We start from the raw sequence: 25,787 nt of genomic DNA on the forward strand, positions 1-25,787 counted from the left end.
TATTATTGATTTTAACTTAAACATTACTGGAAATAGTGAATAACGTAGATATGTATCAAATATTCTATGTCAAATACTCAAGAGTCTGTTGCAGACCTAATCTTGGACGTACCAAATTCGAAATGACACACAATTAACTTCTCCAGCCAATACTTGGGGCCATCTTAACCGAATAAGAGGTTAGACTGTGATGAATGCTGCGTCAACCCAATAAGTAAAAGGTGGTGTAGGTAAGTAGACGTTTTTGCAAACTTATCTCACTTTGTCTCCCCACAGCATGTATTAGACCACAACGCTCATCAGTCGTCACTCCCATCTGGTCTGAGCAGTGCATCATCCCACCCATCAACAGCGTCCACGTCGCTGACGACATCATATACAGGCTCACAACCAGTGTCTGCATCACTTGGATTTAGTTCTACGGCAATCAATGCAGCTCTGACGACGACAACAACAACGTCAACGCCTATCAGGGGAACAATGGCATCAAACAGTGAGTGTGTCTCATGCTTTACTTGAAATTGAAGAACAAGCTTTCATATTAAGCTTTAAAATAATCTACAGGTTCTTAATATGACCGCAGGTCAAGCACCTACCTAAATGGGATGTTTAAAAGGGCAAGCCTATCAATGATAACAGTAGGACATCACACCATATGTAGACAATTAAATTAATTTTTTCCGTATAATCTTGTTCATCCCATGTGATGTCACTGTGGCCTTGCACATGGGTCAATTGTCCATTCATGGCAGTGCATATTCAGGTGAATGCTTTGTCGTTAAATTGGATGTACACTGTACAGCTACTCAATGTATGACGCATGGTCATCATGATGTCACCTTTACCTGACGGTGTTTGAAAATGGCGCCTCCCATAAATAGCAATTTTTAATAAATTTCAACTAAAAATACCTCTGCCCAAAACAAAACCCTCTGATTTCACACAATGACCTCAAAATAGATGGTGCGCAATTATTATTGTCTAATTTTACACTTTTTTATTACAAAGTTGTATTACGTTCTTCATATCTGATGCTAATTGGTGGTGTTGTGTAATTTTGTCTTTGCAGCCAAAGTTCCCACGGCACCCCCAGGAATGTCTTTTATTCCCAGTCAGCAGCAGTATATCATGGGTCATGCAGGTGTGCCCCTTGCCGCATATGTAAGTACCTGTATTGTACTTCAGATTTAAAACTAGAATACGCTGGCACTTTGATTTACTGGCAGAGCACTACTGTTATAAGTGGTAAATTTTGCGCATGCAATTTGTCGCGATTTTACGTTTTTTAAACTACCGGTACTTCGCTTTTTCTGAAATTGTCAAATATATTTCAAGTATCTGCCTCTGGTCATAACATGGTTTTGAATCACATTAGGTCTATAATATAACCATGCTCCTTGTAGCAGTCAATATTTGTATACTGTGGTAATTTTTGCAAGGGTTTTATATTACCGTACTGATTGCCTGAGTATAGTCCCACCCGTTTTGGGTGAACATTTTTCAAAATTGGGGGTGGGACTATACTCAATTTCAAAAAAAAAAAAAAAAAAATTTTTTGTTTTTTATTTTTTCGGCTTTGTAGTGTCCCTGGACCTAGACCTAAATGTTAGGATCATTCATGGTTGACCTAAAAAAAAAAAAATTTCAAGATGTTTTGTATTTTTAACATGAAAATTAATATTTTGTATTCATGTCATACTCTATTAATGATATAAAAAGGCAATGAATTTGAAAGCATTTTAATATCATGAAGAGAGTATGACATGAATACAAAATATCAAGTTTCATATTAAAAATACAAAACATCTTGGAATTTTTTTTTTTTTTTTTTTTTTTTTAGGTCAACCATGAATGATCCTAGCATTTAGGTCCAGACCCTGGGACACTCCAAAGCGAAAAAATAAATAACTTGTAAAAAAACACAAAAAAAACACCAAAAAATGGTTGTTTTTTTTTTTTGTTTTGTTTTTTAATTTCTGAACTTTTTCGAAAATTTGGGGGTGGGACTTCACTCGAAGGTGGGACTATACTCGCGTCAGTACGGTAATAATAATAATATATAGTAATGTAATACATAATTGTGGATATGAAATATAGGGCATGATTGAGCAATCACAAAAATAACAAATTCCCAATAAATTGTCTCTCTCACGCCAAATCGCTAAAATAATTGTACGCTAAAAAATTACCACAGTAGTATGAAAGTAGTTATCAATTTAAGGGAAAGGGGGGGCAGTATTGGATGATTATTTTGAATGCATTTGTCTTAGTATATTGACCATTTGTTTAAGAATGTTGAGTTGATGTCAATGTAAGAGGGAACAGCCCTTTAGTTCCAAGGGTCATTAATCTAAAAAGGGTTAGGTTTTAGGGCATTTTACGTTTAATTAGCCCGGATAATTAGGATTAGGGGTCTTAGGAATTATATTAGGGTAAGTGTTACAGTTTCTGCCAAAGAAGAATGAAACTTGTTTACATTTTGAGAGTGCACAGCGTAAACACAGAAGTGGGGTTCTGATTGACTGATTTAATCATCTGACAATCATAACAACCGACGCAGTAATCTGATTGGCCAATTACTTGTCAAAACGTTATAAGTTGCCATGTTTAATGTTTGTTTTCTGTTTGTTTGTTTACAGGCTCATCAACCATTCTATAATTTTGAAGATTTCCACATGCAGCTGTCAAGGATGCCACAAGCTGCTGCTACAGCTATGGTAACTATCTCTGGCTAATCAGAGATGCAACTGGCCATACAAATATACCATATTGTCTGTAATAAACGCTTCCCCTCTAATAAATGCCCCCGCCCACCCCCCCCCCCACAGCGGCAGACTGAAGTCATTGGTGATAGAAGTGACCTGCTTTTTGCTGATTTAAGCTTACATAAACACCATTTTTTGTTTCATCCAAAGTTCACTTCTGATAAATGCCCCCCTTGAAAATGTTACACACACCCCACGCCCCCCTTGAAAATGTCACACACGCCCCACCCCACAGCATTTATTACATATAATACAGTGTATTTAATGAAATGAAGCAAGATGCTTTAAATATCTAATAGCGATAGGATTATTTGGTGTGTTGCAGTGGGATTGTTTTTTAAGTTGCAAAATCTTAGTAAAACATGCATATTTGGTTTGAAGTGATGCTGCCGTGGAGGAATAGAGGGATATTAACTTATGTAGTAAGAATTTTGAGTAGATAGCTGATTTCTGTCAATATTTGACTTAAACCTAATTTAGTTAAAAGGAATGTTTGCATGCACCAAAATTGGAAGTCTTTGCACCTAATTTGAAATTATACTAACATGGCATTTGAAATGATTTCCAGACACTATTTGATGTTGTAGCCTTTTAAAAAGACAGTGTAATAGGAATTTTTAGTTGAAAGGAATGTTTGCTTGCACCGTAGTAAAGGTTTTCTGTACCTACATTTATTGATATTTATACTCGGGCCGGTAACTAGGAGGGCCATCCCAAAAATCCCCTTTTCGAGCGTAGTGAGCAAAAAAATGGAGGTATTTTGTGCCAAATTTTGAAAAAAGTCCACTCATTCAAAATCTGTCACCCCATGTCCACTTTTTCAAAATTTCCCCCCTCCCCAAAAAAATCCTGGTTACGGTCCTGGTTTATACTAATATACTAACATGGAATTTGCAGGAACTATTTGATGTAGTGGTTTCTGTTGTGTGACACAAAGCACTTGATTGGTTCATTCCCTGAGGGAGGTTAGATAATAGTAATATGTCTCTCTTGTACGGTTAATTCAATAGGGCTATCCATACGATCTTCAACAGTTCCAACAGCCGGCAACCACTCTCAACGCAGGCAGGGATGTATCGTCGCTCTCAACAACACCTTATTCGGTACCGGAAGCAAGCAAGTTTACAAGAGGAGATGCGTCATCGCCGGTAGCAGCATCATCGTTAACAGCGCAGCAACCAACGCAGCAACCTGGTAAGCTTATTGATTTCGGTAGTTACCACTGCCAATGAAGGTTTGGCAACACAATTCATTAATATTTCACCAATTCATGCAGTGATGCCTTGGGTGCGAAATTGGGCTATTTAGCAATCACTTACTGCTATTCTGTCGGTCCGTGCCATGTCACTTCCGGTTGATGATGCGACTCATGGTCAAGTGAAAACAAGTCCTTGGTTCAATTTTTTGGTGATGATTTCTTTCATTGGTGTTGTGTTAATTTTGATTGCAAATAGTCAGTGGAATCAAACAAGTTTCAAAGTCTGTAGAGTGGAAGTTACATACTTTTTATCGTTAAATATACTGACAAACTGACAATTAAATTCCATGGTCAAGTGTTGGTTTTCCGAAATTGAATTTGGAGTGAGCAACATCAATATTTATCCTCCTTCACAGCTGGTTTACAAGTGTTGAGCTGTTGCAGTAATTTTACATATTTTCCTCCTGTAAAAGTTTTTGGGTCTCTGAAGCTTCAAACTGAAATAACAATTGGTTTTTGACCAATTATTGATCAGTCGGTAACTTACCATGAAGTACCAGAAATTTGGGTTTTCAAGTGCTTTTCTGCCCAACTTTGTGATTTGCATTCTAAATTTGGGTAAAACCTCCCATGTATCCGGTATATTGAGTGCTTCTTTGGAGTCTTAAAAATTGGACTACTTGATAGTAAGTCACCGCAGCCTTGCGAGCCAATTCGCTGCGCCTTGGCAATGAAAAGGTTTGGCAGCACTAAATACATGGCATAAAAAGTGTGAACTCAGAAGCCATATGTCACGATTTTGGTCCAGTGAAAAGTAGAATGTGCAATTCTGTATTACAAATAGTCGATTTGAGGAATTTTTGAGCCAAATTTGGACCAGTATTGAAAAAAAAATACAGGGAAAAACAACAGCAGGTTGCAAATTTGCAAGGTCAGATAACAGGTTTTATTTGCATGTTTGTAAATTTTTAGCATGTGTATTTTGATTTCAGCCCAACATGCAACTGGCAGTCATCACACACCACAAGCCCAGCAACAGGCAGCATTATTTAACCCTACAGCCCCACCAGGCTATGGATACGGAGCTCTTCCATACTATTCAGCTGGTCCTGCAGGTATTATACCAGCACCAGGACTGCAATATAACCCTGCTGCTGCAGCTGTATTCCCATCTGTCTCAACGGTAAGGGCATCATTTTGTATCAGGGGTGTGAGAGTTCCTCTTTTCAGCTGATTTCCTCTTTTTTTCTTTGCCAAAATTTATGTGTTTTCTTTTATTTCAGCCCATATTTGGCATTTTTACCCTGATTTTATGCATTTTTTCAGCGTTTTTGTAATTTTCCTCTTTTTTGGTCTGAGGCCTCTCACACCCCTGTTGTATTTGATTTGATATTCTGTTACGCCGACAACCCATTATTCAGAATTGCACTCTCTGATTTGTTTTAAAACACATGCCCTTTATTCTGCAATAATGGGTATAGCACCGTAACACATTCTACACAAAGCATTATGTGTACAAAATTTCTGTGATGCGCGCTGTCACTTGGCACAGAGGATACACATATCCCTTTACCTTAATGTAAACAACTTATTTTTTATTAATATTCGGGGGGAAAGTGATATTTTCTCTTTTATTCCCTGATTTTGTGGTAAAAGAATAGAAATAAAAGTTGCTGCCTTCTCCTTTGCACCAAAATAATGTGTCTGAGGCAGTAAAAATGTTTAAATAATGGGTTTGACTATGTGTCACCCATTATTTATGTTTGTACTGCCCCAGACACATTATTTTGGTCCAATGGATTCATCATTACCCTTTATTTCTTAAATCATACTATCTTAGTCAGGGTAGTTAAATTAGAGTGTATCAAAATGATACCCGTCACTATTGAAGTTTATTGAAAAGTCTGCTTTTTCCAAATGTAACATTGATATGATGCAAGCAAGCCAAGATGATGTGTAACACTTTCGTTCTACTGATGATGAAAATCAGTGAGGAGACATTAATATTTCAACTGATTGGCTCACTGAGGCACTTATTAGAGGAGGGTGCTAATTAAATAGCTATAAGTTTATTTTACTGTACCTTAATTCAATCCCTGACAGGTGCAGACAATTAACAAGTCTCTGCTTCATTTTATCCCTGACAGGTGCAGCCAACTAACAGGTCTCAGCCAGTGACAACACTACATTCTGGATTCCAACAGAATGCATATGGATCACACGGTGCTTATACAGGTCAGTAGGTAGCGCAAGAAGGCAATAGCTGCCCTGTAGACATTTGACAGATTCTGTACCCATATGACACCTGGCAGCTATTACAGATAGGGCCAACTTGCACGGAATTCCATAATTATCTGTTAAATAAAGTCTGTCCAATAAAGTACCTTTGCTGCTATGGATGACGCTATTTCATATGTTTTAAGAGGGCACCAAGGCAAATAGAACTCAAATGCTGATTTTAAAATGACATCATTGACATCAAAAGTGTCATTGACAAGGATTGTATTTGGTGCTTGTAGCAATTTGGACCCCATCAAATCCATCACTACTCATAAAAAAATAATTGGGCAAGAAGTATCAAGTTTGTTATTTGTAGGTGGGGGAGGAGGCAACAACAGCCAAGATGATGTTTAACACTTTCGTTCTACCGAGGAGAACATTGAAGACCAAAACCCATAATTCTGATAGGTTGTTGTTGTCACCTGGGTCAGACAAGAATATTTAACAAAAAATTTAAAAATTATTTAGCTTCATCGGATCACAAAAATAGTAACTAGTCAAATCCAAATAATGAGTACATGTTGTAAATAATGTGAGTAATCACTTCTCATACTCTGCATCCACACATACAGGGTATGATGATTTAACACAAACACAAGACTTTAGCAAAAGCGGCTATTCCGGTGTGTCGCAAACACAGAAGACGGCAGCAGGAGCAGGTGGTGTTGGCGTTGGTGTAGGCGTTGGTAAGTTTTCTGAATTGTTGTGTTGATGAGTGATTTTAATTCCATGCGACAATGTGACCATTGGGTTACATTCAAAGTGGCAAGTCAATTTCAGCTGACCAATAATTATTTTGAGTCATGACTCAAAAGGCATAAGTCAACTTATGACTCATTGTCATATTTGACCCAGAGTCATAGAGGTCATAATGTTAACCAGAGTCATTCTGTCAACTAATAAACATTTCTGTATTGCTTGTGAGAAACCATAATAGAAGACGCTTTGCTTGATGTGGTGCATAGAAAAACTTAAGCAAAACATGTGGCTTTGTTGGCAGGGATGAGACCTGATTTCATTTTTTGATATAGTAGGATATTACTAAAATGATTTCTAATTTCAAAATTGGTCTAAAATATGTTTGCACTCACAATTTATTGCCACTTGACATAAGCATGGAATTGAAATAACAGTGCAAAATTCTGTCCATACCAATGTATCATTTCCATAAATTGAGAGATGAACCTTTGAGGGGAGGGGGCAACTTGTTTGAATGTAGCACTGCCGTTAATGTTAATACATCCAAAATTGTACCCAACCACAGAATAAGTAACAATAGCACCAAATCTGTTGGATCAGTATTTAAATTCTCAAATGAAATGCATGGTATGACACATTGGACTGGATGCACAACTTTGATTACTTTTGTTTGTTTGTGTATTCTGAATTAGTCAAGTGCATGCCTTGACTCCCCTCAAAACTCTTGTGCACTCTGCTGATGTTGCGCTAAAGTGTGTAAACGTGCGAGTACCTGATTGACTGTCAGCGTAATTATAATAAGGACGTCAGCAAGTGCAAAGGTTTTGTGATGTTGAGTTTATCCTAAATAGCCTTGACTCATTTGTACATAGATTTTTGTAGAAATCCAGGGGTCGAAATAAGTGGGCATCTGAAGATGCATGTTTGGAATTGGGTGGTATCTGTAATATATGACACACGACAGTACTTGGTGCTAAAAAGTTTTGGCACAAAACAAGTTAGGAAATGTTCTCAGATCTCAGTGCAGATATACAAAGCCCAGGCACAGTCCGCACATGGTTAATTGTGTGCATGATCATCCTCTTTTAACAGTAAACATGGGGTGTTGATGCCCTAGTAAAAATGGCAGCATTGTATGGAACTTGCACTTGGAAGTAGTCAATACGACTTCATAGATGATGAAATTCCACCGGTTCTCCACTTATTTTGACTTCTATTAAGGAAGAACTGTACATATTGTGCTATTTGATTAATGACTGAATTGTATACAATTTGTTTATCATAGTTTTGTTTTTATGTAGTAACACTGGTATTGCATGGATAAATTGACCATAACTCAACACTAAAAAGAACACTTTGTTCATTTTTTGTGGAGTATATATGCATTCTGTCCCTTGTCTTCAGGAAAGGAGTGATTCCTTGAAACAGGAATTTTTATTGAATATGTTGCAAAAAAAAAGCCAAGATGATGTGTAACACTTTCGTTCTACTGATGATGAAAATCAGTGAGGAGACATTAATATTTCAACTGATTGGCTTTTGGAACAAATCATAAATTAATATTGAAGATTTGGACATATACATTATGTCTTTATATCATGATGTCGCATTTTAATTCTGCAACTCAATTTGGTTTTGACTATAATGAAAGACAAAGATAAAGACAATTTATCGCGTCTGACGTCACCTGTCAATCAAACTCGAGCACGGTTTGTTTACAAGTGTCGTGATGATGACTTGCTGAACGCGGATTTATAACCGGGCGCCTTATTGTTGATTTTGCACCTTTCGACATGCAAACCATCCCCAAAGTTAGGTCTTTATAGTAGGAAACTTTCTTTGGTGAAGGCACCATGTCCACAATGCCTAGAAAAGCTGCTTTTTGCCTCGTAAAAGTACGAACTTTTTAGCCATTTGCTGCTATTCCTTTTCTCCGATCAGCACCAGATAGATCGGTCTTCCTTTCTGCGCGCTGATTAACCTGTATAAACCAATCAAGGATCGTAATTGACAGTGACATCAGACGCGATAAATTGTTTTTATCTCTGTCTTTAATTATATGTACATGATCACATCTAAGTATGAAGGACATTGCATGTATCAATTAACACAATAACCACTCATGCATCTTTTGTTGTAGAAATCAGAAAAAATGTATTTTTGACAAGTACAAAAACTTTTTTTTTTATTTGTAGCAGTAGCACTCAAAAATTGTATGATTTTTGGCCTTGTTTTTCTTTCTACAGCGGAATTAGATATGCAAAACAACAACTTTCCTTTTCAATTTTGATCTTGTAAGGTATACCACAAACCATTTTTACAAAACACCCTTAACAATAACTTGAATGCTGTGTTGACCAAACATATAAGAACTATACACAAGTGACTTTTGATTGCCGATTGATCTATTAGTATCACCTTAGTTTTTCTCCAGGGAATTGTTTTGAATTTTAACAACCCCAAAATCATCACACACTTTTATTAAATTTAATTAAGTAGAAGATTTTTGCGGGAGCTTAATCATTTATGATGTCATATATAACACTACCACATAGTAGAATAATATAGTTTTCTTGCATCCTGATGTAAATCAACCAAGTACGAAATGATTTCTACCAAACAAATTTCTGTCTATTAATGCTTTACTTTAGCATTTATCTTTGCACTGTTCAACTACCTCCGGTTGTTGCTGAGAAGAAATCTTTCTATAGACTGCTTTTTGATTGCAGATCTGAAGTGAAAATAAGAGAATTATATTAGACAGATTTTTAAGCAGTAGATGCATTTATGTCACTGAAAAAGTTATTGTCTTGGGAAAGGAAAGCAAATATATTCACAGATTGTGACTGAAACATTAATATTCGTCAGAAGAATAATTGAACTACTATTATGGTCTATTCCAAAAGATGCAGAGATCATTGTTTTAGGGCCAAATTATGTAGAATCCAGTTTGTACAGTCACCATTGACAACGACTGATTATAATACAAGATGGCGTTTTCAGAAATCACTCGCAGAAATTTGTTGCGAAAACTCAATCATATTTTGAACTCCAAATGAAATATCTTGTACCCTCCATTCACTAAATGTATGCTGAGAAAGCACAACACATCAATTCACTTAGTATTATTTGTTAGTGCATGTTGGGTGTAAGTTGTATATTCTCTTGAGATGAGGCTGTGTTCTGTGCCTATGTCGAATTTCTAGCGTGACTACTTCAATACTTGCTACCTCATTACTAAAACAAAAATGACATTATTTACAACATCACCATTGTTATTTATTTCTCATAGTTTGCTGTGTGTGCATATCACTTAATGACTGTTCTCTCTTTTCTCCCTTCCTTCCTCTGCACCCTTGAATCCCCTTCCCTTCCTCCTTTACACCAATCATCGTGTGTGGATATAGCAAGTCGAAACTCAGGTAATACACATTAACATTAGGGGTTGAAATTTCACAAAGGCCACCATTGTACTGCAAGTGTTCTAACTAAACTAATCTCTTAAACAACACACACATTCATTTAAGTGTGGAGACTTCATGGCTATTCCAGACTCCTAAACTAAGGGCTCAAAGAGACTGCTGGATTTGCATATGTGATGTCAAAACTATATACGCCAGCGATAATCAACAGACCCCATACTCAACTTTATCAGCAATTTGATAACTTTGACCTTAAAAGCAATGAAGCTTGGGCAATATGAACTTGGATAATTATTCATTACATTTACAAAGAGGCTCATTGATCAGAAAAGTTGGGAGTTACATGTTCTGGACATGCATTACTGGTAGTATTTGGCATTGCTAGCATTTCAATCTGAATTGAGGAGTGTGGTGTAACTAGGCTTAGAGAAAAAATTCAATTTTTTGACCAAAAAATGCGAGATGGGAACTGCAAAATGCAAGAAAAAGATTTAGGCCCCCAAATTGGCGAAATTAAAAATAACTGAATAAAATACTGCCCTCTGTTTCTGAGTTTCACCATTGCATTGCTTGAGCAGAACTGATGCTGGCGGGTGACCAAAAATATACAAATATATCTTCATAAATCAGCTTAAAATGTCAATGTACTGAATGATTTGTGTAGTAAATAAAGGATATCACTTGTAATGTTGCTTGGATGTGCCAGAAAATGGATGCAAATTCAGGCTGGAAAATCAGGTCAAACTTAAGCTTTTTTAGTTGCAATGGTTGTCGAATTATGCAACCATGCACCACAGAAATAGATTTTCGTGGTAGAAATGAATCTTTTAAAAGCGAGAAAGCACTAAAAAGCGAGATGCGTTTTCTCTCTAAGCCTAGGTATAGCCATTACAATAGTTGGACAGTCAGGCACTTGTTAATTCAATACAAGTCTTTATGAAATATCACCGTCAGGGTTTCTTAGAGAACAAACCAAAAGATCAATGACATCCTATAAAATGAAACTAATTTTACTAGGGTAGAGTCAAAAAGTAATAGAAAGGTAAAATAATGACCAGAAAAGGTGGATTTCCAACATTTTACAACAAGGTTTTTTGGGCAGGGATGGATGGGGTCTAACAACTAGTTTCTTAGGGCATCATCAATCTTTGGTTTGTTCTGTTAATCTTCAACATGATCCACACAGCAGAATTGGTAGTTTGACATATATTTGAAGCAGTGTATGCAATAACACCTTTACCAGAGTAAAAACACAAGAGAAATGTAAACAAATAAGCAAGTGTTTGTGCTTGCACAGCAAGTTAATCAAAAGTATCACAAGTAAAATATAAGAGGATTGGAGCCAAATTACTTTCCCACCAAACATCATCCCCAAACATGTGCTTCTCATTATTATTAGTGCATGGATGGATAGTACTCAACTGTGCATTTATGAATGAGATAGATAACCATCTGATTAGCATATCATTAGAAATAGTCCTCAGCACCATATTGAGTGTGCGTGCATGGATTTGGTGTAACACTAGTTAATATTTTGGTTGTGAGGTGATTTTTTTCTCATTTCTTGAAGTTGCATTAACATTCTGATATGTCGTGAAACAATGTTAACATTTAGTTAATCTTAAGAAGGTCCTGCTGTTTGATTAACAATTCAGTTAAATGATATTTAAATGAAATAAAACTATTTAATATTAAAAAAATAATTTGTCAAGTTGATCATACATATTCTAAACATATTCACATCTTTCAAGTTGGTCATTTTGCTCAAAACTTAACAAATTTCGCATCTCTCTTTCAGTGGCGGGAACGTCAGCGGCATCGGCCAGCGTGGTAGGGGCAGCTGATATTTCTGGATCGTCATACAGTAGCAAAACTCACACGCCCTCCTTTCCCGACAAGCAGAGTTACCACGGTGGGCACGGCACGCCGCCGCCGTTCAACTTTGCAAGCCTTGCCAGCGGCACCCCTTCGGGTCCCATGAACCCAGCAGCGACGGGATATCCGCAACATCCATTTGTCCCCGTGATGCAACATCACAATGCTGCGGCAGCTGGCATCTTACCCCAACACTTACAGGGAGACTCGCACGCCGGAACTAGCCAACGCTCACAAGGTACAAGCGGCCCGGCTAAGCAGACCAACAAGCAGACTTACGCCCCGTCTTACTGGAGTGCAACCTAAACTAGATCCAGCTGCTGGAGTTTTTATTTAAAAAGGATCTTCATTAAATCATGTTTAATCCAGTTTGTTATGTTGGTGAACGCAGTACGCCATGCATAGCATCAATCCCCTCTTACTGGTTAACAGTAAGGAATGGGGTGATACCATGTTTGGTGGAATGTTCCCAAATAACATAGTAGATAAATGCTGAACAAACTTGACTACATAATGTCCCAGAAAGAAAATTGAGGCCAAATGTAATATATGTCTGTTGCAATTACTTAGGTTCTGTACTTTTGTATAGCACTTTTTAAATTCATACACTTCACCCAAAAACTGTTTGTAGTTCACAAGTCCAATCACGACAGAACATTTTTTTTTTGTACATCGCCTTGAAATGGAGAAACAAAGCCAATTCTTTGTGGGACACTGTGTAACATAGTAATTAATTCTCTGCTCTTAATGATAATAATGATCTACTTGTGCTGTTGTCGTTGTTAATTTTATGTCTAGTGAGGTAGAACAAAACAAAGAAAATGCTTGCCTTCGCATAGTGTAAATTTTTGTTGTTCAAAATGGTGCATCATAAATTTACTGACATATCATGTGGTTTGGTGATTCCAGAGTATTGGGATATTCCATCCATACACCCTGGAAGATGTGACCTTAATTTTGAATGGGTGATTCCATTCCACCCCTGTGTGGAAGATTAAGATCATGTCTTCCACAGGGGGTGTATGGATTTCAACTGGAATAGCCCGTTTGTTCTTCCTGTTCTTGTGATAGGTTTATATGAATATTAATTTTTTTACACAGATTTGCATAATTTATGCATGATATAAACCAATATACTGACAGTAAGCTTATGATGAACTGGTTATCTGTGACATTACAAATCTTTGAATATCTTAGCATGATTTCTACACCAGCATTGCATTGTAAAGACTCGTACACATCACACGGTCGTCTGTCGTCAAAGGGGGATTTCTCAACACAATTTTTTCCAGGTGCTTCTATTTTATGCTGTAATTTGACTTTTCTAACATCAAAGCAGATGGGAAATCAACAAAAAAGCAAGATGCAGTTTTGTGTAAACAAATTTTACACAACTTGAAAACAATCCTGTATTGTGAATTCAGGTGAAATCTATACACCCCATATGAAAAGCATAGACTAATTCCAATTAGCCGTCTACACTTCGCATGTACTGTGTATGCTTCGTAGTGACGACTGATTATCTTACGGTCCATATCATGACGGACTTCTGAAAACTATTCAATGCGACTTTGGTTGTGCGATTTGGACACAATTGCGCATGCTCTATGCCACAGGAATCCTGTTGCAAAATCCGTCATTTTTTTTCCATGTAGTTTTCTCAGTCGTCAATCCACACGATTGACGACTGATTGCAGCAGTCTAATGAAAAGCATGGCCTTAATCTTTCACACATATTGTGATTTTCAAATTGGGTAACCTGAGTGGGCGACTCTAGTTGAAGTCTACACCCCCTGTGTAGGAGATTAAGGTCAAGTCTTCCATTAGGGGGTGGGTGGATTTCAACTGGAATGGCCTATTGTAAGATATTACCGGACTAAAATTGGGCCAAGTGCATTGTGGGATATTCATCATAACTTGGAATTACGAGACAGATGTGTGTGAGCGCTTCATGATGTGTTGCATGCTTGTAAATGTTGGGCCTAAGTGGTCAAATTTATCCATCAATTCTCTTTACAAATGATAGTATGAAGATTTGTGATGGTACATATTTTTTGATTGGGACCGAAATTTGTGAGTTCAAAAGCATGAACTGAAAGAATGCTCCGTGGTGGATAAATTATTTTTAAAAATTGTTGCCAAATTAGGAAGTATACTAATATTATAGAATAGTGGAATGAATGCCACTTTTCTAGATGTGAAATTTTGTTGTAAGAGTGATATGCAGGCCATGCTTATGAATCACAAGTGTTGGTCTCAACAAGCCACTACATGTTGCTCCACATCTATTGCTTTTGATTTGTTAGTGTTTTTGAGTAACTTTGGTACAAGTAACTTGTTAAGCTAGTGTGCTAATGTGTGTGTAGGCATTTCACAATGTATTTATATTATGAGTGTGATGTATCTAACTATGTGGGCCAGTCCATGTCCACATTTATTCAGAACCAAAAAATCAAATAACCTGTCTAACAGTAGGTATCATAACTAAAGCATCGTCACAACTGAAATTTGAACAAAGTTTTTTTTTTTTAATAAAAAGTCTTATTTGTGAATATTGCAAGATTCTCTTGTACAAATACAAAAGTTGATGTTACGTACCTCAATGAGGGTTTCATAACGTCACATTTCGGATTTGTACACCAATTCTTGGAAAATTTATGTAATTGACAATCTTGATGAACTTATTTGTGGATCTTCATTCATGCCTGCAAGACATGGAACAAGGAGAATATGGTTGTTATTGTAATGCAAATTGGGCAAGTGCAGTTTTTCCCATTTTGAATACAAATGATGTATTGTGAATAGAACTCGAAGATTTGAAATATTAATCATTATGTGACCCCTTATAGCAAAAAGTACCGTATGTCAGCGTGGAAAAGTGTGGTATTTTGTCTTGGTACGTAAGTAAACCTGAACAAAAGAATCCGTAAATGCTATTCTGACAGCCTGGAATTTGTGGACAGGTATATTGGAAATGATTGTATGTCATGGCTAAGTGGATGTGCAAACCTCATCTTTTTCCTATTTGGCTAGGAATACAATTTTTGTTGGCCTCGTCTGTTTACAAACAGAGAGGTAGACAAAAGACCTGTCAGCAGTTCTAGTTATCCAAACACTCAAAGTGTCAGAAGGATGATCCACAATAGAATGATTCACAGCCACATGAATTAAAAAAAGCTGTGAAGTATTTCCATGTGCTTCTTTTATCCAGTTTGCCATCAGCATTTAGAAGCTAACCAGTTCAGGCCCAGAACATGATTATATCAGCAAATGAATATTTTGTTCTGGGACTAAATTAATCTGGACTAGTCATGACCGACTTTGGGCACATCTTTTTCCTGTAACGGGTCACATGTAGCCTTGCAGTCATTGAATGACTTAATAATTGGTACAAGCTATCTATAGTAAAACCAAACTTCTAATCCAATGATAATATTGATAGCACTATATACCTACCTACTCACCAGATGCAGTGTTTGCTGTGTGCATAATCCAAAATAACGACGACTCCAAATCAATTTGTGATGAATTTGTCGATACCATTACAAATAGAATGTGTACTCTAGTTAGAGATTGTGTACGATCATGGTGTTAGTTTATGTATGAGCTGCCTAGCGCTAAGTTATAGTACGCCGGTTCCTTTGATCATCGTACCACCTTACAGGTGCAATGACAATTGAATACAGAAAGTGTCAGGTGCATGGTCAGTGTACAAGCATTGGGCTATTCCAGTTGAAATCCATACACCCTCTTGAAAGACATGACCTTCAATCGCTCACACAGGGGGTGTAGATTTCAAATGGGAGTCACCTGTTCAGGTAATCCCATTGGAGATGAACACTCTGTGTGGAAGGTTAGGTCATCTGTTCTATAGGGATGTATGGATTACAACTGGAATAACCCATTTAAACATTTATGATGGTGTCATTGATCATGTGTGCTGATGCTTTATGGCAAGAGTCCTGATTGGTCCCAGGTTCAAATCCCTGTCAAGGATGACTATTTCTCTTCCAACTAAGTTAGGAAAAGAATAATGTGATCGTAATACCAGTTGGGCTCATCAAACATCAGTCTGTTGCGGGTATTAGTAACATTTTCTATGTACCCATAGTCAGTCCAAATTATTGGCAAAGGATACCGGTGTAAGGTTTAGTATCTAGTAATTGCATGTATCATTGTTTCTTATCAAATACAATCAAACTGTCGCAAGCGGCGTGATTTCATTTGTACTGCGTAAACAGCTGTTTGTGTTCTATATGCTGAAATATAAATTTGTGTGAGTTTTTCAGGAAGTATTAAACTTAGAGGAAACACATGGGAGTTAATATATGCACTTAGTAATATTTGAATACCAAAAAATGCTTTCTGTGAAAATTTGAAAAAGAAAAGTATGCTTCTTGAGAGATATTTATTCTGTATAAGATGTGGTCGTGTTAATTCTCATAGCATAACAAGGGGTCCTCTAGTCCCCTTGACCTTTTCGCTACATCCCATCAGTCTTTACGTTGGAATCACATTTACGTCACGCCAATGCTCTAATTGTTAGCGAACATTGCTACTGCGCAGATCACACTGTGTTACGCTGTAACGATGCACACATCAACAAGACATATGTTAATGGTTCAATCGCTCGCAAAGGATTATGGGATATCCCAAAAAGGGTCATTTGAGCTGATCAGAAAAAATAAGTGCCATAATATTTTTTTAAATAATTAGTAGTGATTTTATAATCCAAAATAAAGATGTAATTTATATAAGGTCACACTTTGAGGGCAAAGGTGAAAGTTCACCATTCTGGGAATTATTGGTGTGAAACTCTTCCTCTTCACTTTAGTACACGGAGTATAGCATGTGTTCTCTCTAACTTTAACATCGTGGCTGGTGTGTGTCATTTCATAATACTGGTTTATGTTTGTACTGTTGCTATGTGGCATGAAGGATATGTTTCATAAAACATGAGACTTTTTCTCTTAGCTTCTATTTATCAGCAGCTATTATATCATAACATTTTAGAAATAATTCAAAACAATACATGATTGTTATGTAATGAAAATGTGGTGTACTAATGTGATGTGAATTCTCTCTGAAACTGTTGGAGCACAATAATGATAATTTTGTGGTTTAATTCTTGAATCACTTACCATGTTTCTATTTTCACCATATTCTTTGGGTTCATTGTCTTCAATTGGTGCACATAGTAGAAATACATTTAAAGAATTGTGTTGCACACCACCTCCGGAGTGTTTCTAATCACTGTTCATTAATTTAAGGCATGTTTTAAATTATATTCCATCAGAAAGTGCATGTATGTCCATAGATTAAAGGGCCACAGATAAGGCCCTAACAGGCAAAGTCCCCATGTTTTGTATGCATAGAGAATTTTTGCATATTCATGAGGGTCGGTGTCTGCACCCATTTAAGTTGTACTGAAACACATTTTTTAAGATATTGGATGTATAATACATTTTGAGGTCACACTTTTTATTATTGGTTTGTGTCATTGACTCACTTTAATTTCAATTCTTGGTTTTAATTGTAGTGATTGGTATAATTTGAGACCAATTTAAAAGGACTAGTTGGCGTATGATGTCCTGTCAACCAGACTAAAAATGCTGTATTGCACAGGTCAGCAATCAATCACGCTGCACCTTTGCCCTGACGTCAGATGCAAACTAGTCTTTTTAATTTTGTTTTTGATTATAAAGAAAAGGTTTCACAAATATTATTATAGCATTCATTTCATGGTATCTTCTGTGGTCATTCCATGTACCCATGAATTTAATGGAATGGATTAGTCAAAGAATATCACAAGAACTGGTCCCAGTGGATTATTCCAGTTAAAATCTGTACCCCTATGGAAGACATAACCTTAATCTCCCGTACAGGGAGTGTGAATTTCAAATGGGGTTGCCTGAATGGGTGACTACGTTTGAAATCCACACTCCCTGTGTGAAAGATTCAAATCATGTCTTCCATAGGGGGTGCATGGATTTAAACTGGAATGTCAAAAGGGGCTGTCTTGCTCTGAGGGTTTGGTTACATAGCAACATTGCAAAGATAAGCCAGTACACCAAGTTTAGTATTAGCTCACTCACACTTCATCTGTACATTATGTCATCTTTTTCTGTATCACATAATACCTCATTCAATGTCTCCTCATCAAACCAGCTTTGAATCAAAGCATTTAAGCTTTAAAAAATGGCATTGACTGGTTTCATCATGTTTGTGTCAAGTTTCTGCAAGGTGTTTTTTTAATAGTAAGAATTCTTAAATGAACTGTGATAGAGAAGTGTGAAAATGTTCCAAGGAACAGTAGAGTTAAAAGGGCTTTTACTAGGCCACCCTGTAAAGTGAAACATTATTTATTGAAGTTTACAGTTCATATTCTAAGGTTCACAAATACTGGACTAGAAGGGCTTCTGGTTATTGAAATATTGGTCTGCATTTGGAAGATTATTGTTCTTGGTGTATTTGTGATCAGAAATGAATAATCTGAAGACCTGCAGAGCTGTAATATATAAAAGAATACTCTACTGGACTTGGTGACATTTGAACACATCTTATCAGTATATAGTTGCTATTCCATGTATACATGTAATCTGGATGTATGCTACCTCCTTCCATGAGTAACATGCAAACATTGGGCTATTCAAGTTGAAATCCATACACCCCATATGGAAGACATGACCTTAATCTCCCACACAGGGAGTGTGAATTTCAAAGGGTGTATACCTGAATGGGTGAAATTTGAAATCTACACCCCTTTGTGCAAGATGAAGATCATGTCTTCCATAAGGTGCATGCATATCAACTGGATAAGCCCATTGTGTGGCCAGAGTTGTGCCTGTCTAAGATAATGATTCAATAGTTCCGATGTAAAGGTTCTTTGTTTGTGCTTGCGGTGCCTGCAGTTGAATAATGTCCGTTTGTTAGGAATGTAATCATGTGGTTAGGGGTAGCTTCAAAACCCAATCGCCGGTCGACTGCCAGGACAGAACCGGCAAGTGAGCCTGGTTTCTGTTGTTCAGAACAATGGAGCATGGTTAAACCGGCGGTTCTGACAGCAGTGTCGTCGTTCTGACATGGCACCGGCAGTTGCTTTTTGAAGGCATCAATAACTGTTGCATCTGAACCTGTATTTGAAATATTTGGTACTTTAAGCTTGGTTTTTCAAAGAAAAAATTAAGTGACGGTCACATATTGCTTTTTAGAGGCATAGCTTCTTGGCCATAAGAAAAAGAATTCAACATATTTTGTCGGACTCTGCTGTTTGACAATAGCCAGAGCAAAGGCAAATATCCTTGATAGACAAAAATGATGACCCAGTCAATGCCATTTGATTAATCTACTTGCTAGATATTATTGTACATGTAGATAATATGTGTAGTTATTATTATCATTATTATTAAAATTAAAAAAACTTGTTTGTTGTGTCAAAAAAATATATATATAAAAAGGTCAAGAAAGTATTAAAAGTAGCTTGTGGAGGGATGGAGCAATTTTTTTGTAGCTCACAGAGCTGTTATATATTCTCTCAGATAACATGTGATTGCCATACGCTTGTATTATAATAAGAAGAAATAGAAAAGGGGATTAAATATCCAAACTTTTCATAAGATAATTATTAATTAATTGCTTCTAATATGTGGTTTGAAGATGATAGCGATAAAATTATTTAGGATCATTCCGTTTGTTTTTTTAAACGCAGGAATAGTCCATGCATAGTGTAACATTCAAGTAGTTCACTTTGATAAGAGAAAAGATGATACTTATTATAAATAGATATGTTCATGGTTTTTTGCTTGAACAGTGCACGGCTGTGTGTCATGTAAATTGTTTGTATAGTGGTTTTCATTCATTGTTCTTACTTTTACTGGGCACTTTTAGATACATTGTAAGGTATGTTCTTTGTGCCTGACTTGGAATATTATTGTTGTATCGTATTATTATTATAAAGAAGAAAAGATTGTGTGTCTCCGTTAAGGAGGCGTAATATTTTGTCTGTAATCTGTAATAAATGCAAAAGCTTTCCCTTGGTATAACAGTTTGTTGACTGATCATTTGTCAGTTTTGTATTTATCTTGGTTGGTAAGCAAAAATACACCTGTGCACTCTGTGCTTTTCAGTGGCGTATACAGCCCTTTTTAAACGGGCACGCACCCCCGGGTATCAAAAATAGAAGAGAAATTGGAGAAGAGATACGCCTGTGTGCATGTGATTTTGATTCTCCCTATGGAAGACATGACCTTAATCCTCCACACAGGGAGTGTGAATTTCAAATGTAGTTGCCCATCAGGTAACCCCATTTGAAGTTCACACTCCCTGTTTAAGATTATGGTTAAGTCTTCCATATGTGGTGTATGGATTGCAACAGCTCAATACCACTACATGTATGCATTCAATCAATTTAGACACCGGTTCTTAGTTTGTTTTGAAACCAATTTATTTTCAAGGATTGAAACAAAAGACATTTATTTCCAAGACTAAAAAAAAAAGTCATAACCCTGAATGTAGCCGATTTTCTAGGCAAAGAATCCTAAATGTGAATATAAACATAAGAATCTAATCCATTCTTAGTTCATACACCATAGGAAGATCCTCCTTGTATTTGGTTCTAGATATAATGAATGGTCTCAATATTTTCCATAATTAAATAGATATTATCTATAAAATGTTTTATTGATGTAAAAGTTAGACAGCATGTTTAGATCTTGGATGTTTAGATGCTTTCATATTTTCAAAATAGAGTCAATTTCCAACAAAGCAATAAATTAAGCCCCAATGTTCTTAAATGAAAACACAAACTGATGATTGTAACCATGGTGACAGAATGTAGCATCTAGAGCAACTGAACCGATAATTTGCAGCATTAAGGTTACCGGATAACATGATTTTCATCAATATATCTTCTATTTTTCTGGCAAATGTATGAAGTACATTAATATGTTCTTCACCCATATAATTAAAAAATATATAAAAACACCTGCAAAGTGTTTTTAAACCATCTTAGTACTTAATTTTTACCCGTGGCTTGATTAGGTTTCATTGAAATGATGTCGATGGTTAAGGGGGTACTACACCCATTGCTTTTTTTTGTTGTTGTTGCATTTTGTGAAGAAATGAGAAAAAAATTGGACAAAGTGGTATGCAAAATGAAGGGGCAAATCTCATTCTATTGGTGGCATGTTTTTAAAGGTAGAAGCCAAAAAGTGGTACATCAAAATGAAATGGGTATAGTACCCCCTTAAAAGTACACAAGTTAACTCAACATTGAAAATAGAAGCATTTTAACCAATTCCTTTTTGATAAGTGTGAAGCACTGACAATCACCAGGGATATGAAATCACGAAGTTTATGAAGTCATAAAAGAAATCAGGAACCGCTTATTCCCATTTTACATGTCAGCATTATTTCTCTAATGTGTTAGCAACGCGTGTCCGTAATTTAAATGAAATCCGTTGATAGTAAAATCTTTCCAAAATTTAAAAAAGACACGGTGCTTAATACAAAAAATGGACTGGCAACAAATGTTTCCATTTGGCTCAGAATAAAACGATTACTAAAATAAGAATACTTAGACCTTTAAGATGCACTGTGAATTTTCTGCCTACGATATTTATTTCCAGAAGATTTTGAATGTAGGGCCTATCTACTAGTATCAAATTTGAGGACAGATTTCGTCAAAACATTACGTAACCTTAATCACAAAGAAAAACCTCTGGATCATTAGGTACCATTCATAAACACTTGTTGGGGGGGCTGATACAAAAAAATTTCATCACGAAAATTTTTCGGGGCCCCCCTTTCGAGATCTCAAAAATTTCAAGGCGCCCCCCTTTTTTTTTTTTTTTGACATGAAAATTATGGGTCAACCCCATAGAAAAGCATATAAACTCAATTTTCCCAGGAAAATTTGTGGTCATTTTTTCAGGGCCCCCTTTAGTAGGGTCAAAACAATTCAGCCCCCTTTTTTGCATCAGCCCCCCCATAGTGTTTGTGAACGGTCCTTTACCACCTTAAGCATTTTTGGTTTCACCGTGAAAGGAATCAATGTCTTGTGTTTTCATAGCAGTATGTTTTACTTTTCAAAAACATGTTTCAACCACGGGCCAATTATAATTATTGAACACATCGATTTGCCCAGGCTTGCAGGGGAGCATCAATCGGGTGGTCTCTTTTGATGTGAATGCCAATAATCGAAGTTGTCCAAAACTGTCCGATACTGCTGCCATGTTGAATACTAGTACTTCATTCAATTTTAATTCATTCAAAATTCAAGAAACAACAATTGACAATGTTGTTCTACTTTGATAGAAGAAAACAAAGTAGCAACTCTTTTTGGAGTTAAAATCAGTGTAAAAAAGTAAACTTATTTTGAGAGTCAAGACTGTTAAAAATACTTTGAACAAACCAAAAGTTCAGTCGATGACGTCCTGTAAACGAAAGCCCTTTCGCAAAAGTCCGACTCTTTTTAAAATATTGTTCAAATTTGGTCTTTCGAGTTTGAATTTTCAACATTTCACACTTATACGTTAGAGGGCCAGTCTCCTTACAAAAGGACTTTCGTTTGTAGGAAGTCATCGAACTTTTGGGTTTGTTCCTTAAGGGATCTGGAATGGGCGTTTTGAGCGTTTCGACAGTATTTTTGTGGGACATGGGAGCACCTCAGACGTATCGAATTGCATTCTGAATACGAAGGATGTCTTTCTGGTATCAAATAATTTTCATTTTTTGAAATTCACTATATAATACAAATTTTATGACAAATTATTAAAATTTGATATTTTTCAAATTTTTGATATATAACAGTCCTCGAAGTAAATTTTATAAATCTAATGATATATTCTTAAAGTGTATGTAGCTGGGATGAAAAGCCGACGATCAATTGAAAATTTTGACCTTTCAAAAATTGAAGATATGGATTTTTTTCCCAAAAACACCTATTTTTAGTGGTGTTTTGGGAAAAAAATCCATATCTTCAATACAAAAATAGAAAGGTCCAAATTTTCAATTGATCGTCGGCTTTTCATCCCACCTACATACACTTTAAGTATAAATCATCATATTCATAAAGTTTACTTCGAGTACTGTTAAATATCAATTTTTAATGATTTGCCATAAAATGTGTATTACGTTGCGAATTTCAAAAAATCAAAATTATTTGATATCAGAAGGACATTCTTCGTATTCAGAATGCAATTCGATATGTCTGATGTGCTCTAATGTCCCACATACAATAAATACTGTCCAAACGTTCATACCCCTTCCCTTAAGGACGAGCTATTATATTTTGGTGGTGAAATTCCACTCTTTTGAGAGTCAATTCAATAGGTGTTGCGCTTCTTTTCGTGCGATTTTACACTGTTTTCTCTCCTTTGGCAGTAATCTTTTATTTTTATACCTAAAAGTGTTCAACTTCAGGAAACAATTTCTCCATAATCAGCGAAATGGGTTAAGTGAAAAAGCCACAGGTTATTATAATATTCTCAGATAATCCCCGATTTCTGATCAAAATTCGATTCGATGCATGATATCCGTGATATGTGGACGTCTTTACTACGGTTCAAAAACCACGATAAAATGAATTTGTTAAAGGAAATCGGATATTCGCTCAATTAACGTTTACATATATGTATCTTTTGCAATGCAAAGAATATTAATTATACTGCACTGGCATCAAGTGGTATGCAAAAAAATGAATTTTATTTAAAGATTCGTGTAGTTTGTTTCTGTTTCTGTTGCTTATGTCTTCTGTCTTGTTTGTTTGTTTTATTTGTTTTGTTTTATTTTGTTTTTTGTTATGTTATATTTGTTTTTTTGTTTTTGTGGGTTTTTGTTGTCGTTTTTTTTTTTTTTTTTTGCTTGTTGCTTTTTGTTTGTTTGTTTTGTTTTGTTGTTTTTATTTTTTGCTGTTAATTGTTGTTGGGTTTATTCTTGTTTGTTGTGTTGATGTTGTTACTTTTAGTGTTTACTTGTCTAATTTTTGTTTTGTTTTGTTTTTCTTTGTACTTTGTACCAGACAGGATGGGTACATAATTATTCGTAGGCGATTTGGTTTCTTTTCCTTTGTTCCTCTTATTGTTATTTTCGTTTGTGCTCTTGATTGTATTTTGTTCGTTTTATTTTCATATTGTTGCGTTCGTTCTAATTTCTTATATGAAATCGGATATTCGCTCAATTAAACTTTTACATGTGTGTATCTTTTGTAATGCGAGGAATATTATACTGCACTGGAATCAAGTAGTGGTATACAAAAAAAAACTATTTGAAGATAAATAAATACATCCATGGATGTATACATTGAGGTAATACGTTGAAAACAAATGAATTATTTTAAGAACGCCAAACCACTTGAAATACTTTCGCCCAAGGTATACCACCAAAGGTAAGCACTGTGAAACAATCACCTATTGTTTTATAACAAAGAACATGTTTGGTGGCATTGTTCTACCTTATTAGTCTTAAGCATATTAAAAGGACTTATGCTTTTGCATTTAAGGACACGCACCGGTTATGAATAGCAAATTATTTGAAAACCCCAACTTCATATTTTAAGTGCTCTTTATTTATTGACATTAAGGGCGAAGCTAGGCTTGCTTCCAAAAAACACATCTATAACTCTCAAACACAAACACTGTCAAAAGAGAAACTCACGCTAATCCAGACTTTTAATCCACATGCTTCTTTTATAAAGAGTGAAATGAGAACCTTACATACAGAAGTAAATGTTTACATTAATGTTTGATATTTTAGCTTTCTTACAGTGTGGTTTTTAAATGTTTAAAGACCTACTCATGGTTCCATGTTGTCTCGAGTTACCTTGATAACATACAATAGCTTTTCTTTTATATGGTTGGCTTTCGGGTATTGAATTTACTCTTAAGGTAAAATTCAATACACTTGAATAGTAAACTAATGGTGACTCATGAATGGCGATCAGTACTGCCTTAAGGTGACACGGGCTAGTAGGCCTACTTTGAAGTAGCCTGGCTCGGCATAGGCCTAATGGCCAGGGTCGGCCTAACAGCACCCTTAAAATGATATGCACGCATGCAGTAAAATAGATTTTAATCTTGATATGCTTTGAAAAAAACTTATAGAGCTTTTTCACACGAACAGTTTCAATTGAAGGAGAAATGTGAACCATATCCAAACAAAAATCCCTTTAAAAGGGGACGGTACCAACATATACCACGGGATTGATGCCACTGAATATTAATATTCATGGGTATTCATGCATGTGTTTATCTGAAAATGAAGCATGTAGTAGACCCGTAGCTTCATGATGTGAATAACTTTCACAATTCTCGTTCGAATTCAAAGGACAAGAAATAACAGAAAGAGAAACGACCAAACTATATAGAATAAATTGCGAGAAATAAATCAGAAATGTAGTGATTTGAATAAACCGATGACCCGGCCCGGTCTGAGGTCAGTGTCACCTTACATCAAGTCGTAGAGTAGTAGTGGAGTGTAAGCTCAGAGGAGCCCGGCCCGGTAAGTTTACATTGGTTATTCAGTCAGTCACTGCTGGGTGACCAGAAGCAC

At 36.1% G+C, this 25,787-nt stretch overlaps 1 protein-coding gene across 1 annotated transcript in view; it reads left to right on the top strand.

The window, feature by feature from the left end:
- Nucleotides 1-20,281, top strand: part of LOC140170734 (uncharacterized) — a 75,172-nt gene extending 54,891 nt beyond the window's left edge. The window contains 9 exon segments of the mRNA XM_072193965.1: nt 277-493; nt 1,070-1,161; nt 2,640-2,717; nt 3,776-3,959; nt 4,956-5,146; nt 6,111-6,198; nt 6,816-6,929; nt 10,350-10,364; nt 12,163-20,281. Coding sequence (XP_072050066.1) covers nt 277-493; nt 1,070-1,161; nt 2,640-2,717; nt 3,776-3,959; nt 4,956-5,146; nt 6,111-6,198; nt 6,816-6,929; nt 10,350-10,364; nt 12,163-12,545 — 1,362 coding nt within the window. The 3' untranslated portion in view covers nt 12,546-20,281.
- Nucleotides 20,282-25,787: the final 5,506 nt, after the last annotated feature.

Source organism: Amphiura filiformis, chromosome 15 (genome assembly GCF_039555335.1).
Source record: "Amphiura filiformis chromosome 15, Afil_fr2py, whole genome shotgun sequence".
Lineage (NCBI taxonomy): Eukaryota > Metazoa > Echinodermata > Ophiuroidea > Amphilepidida > Amphiuridae > Amphiura > Amphiura filiformis.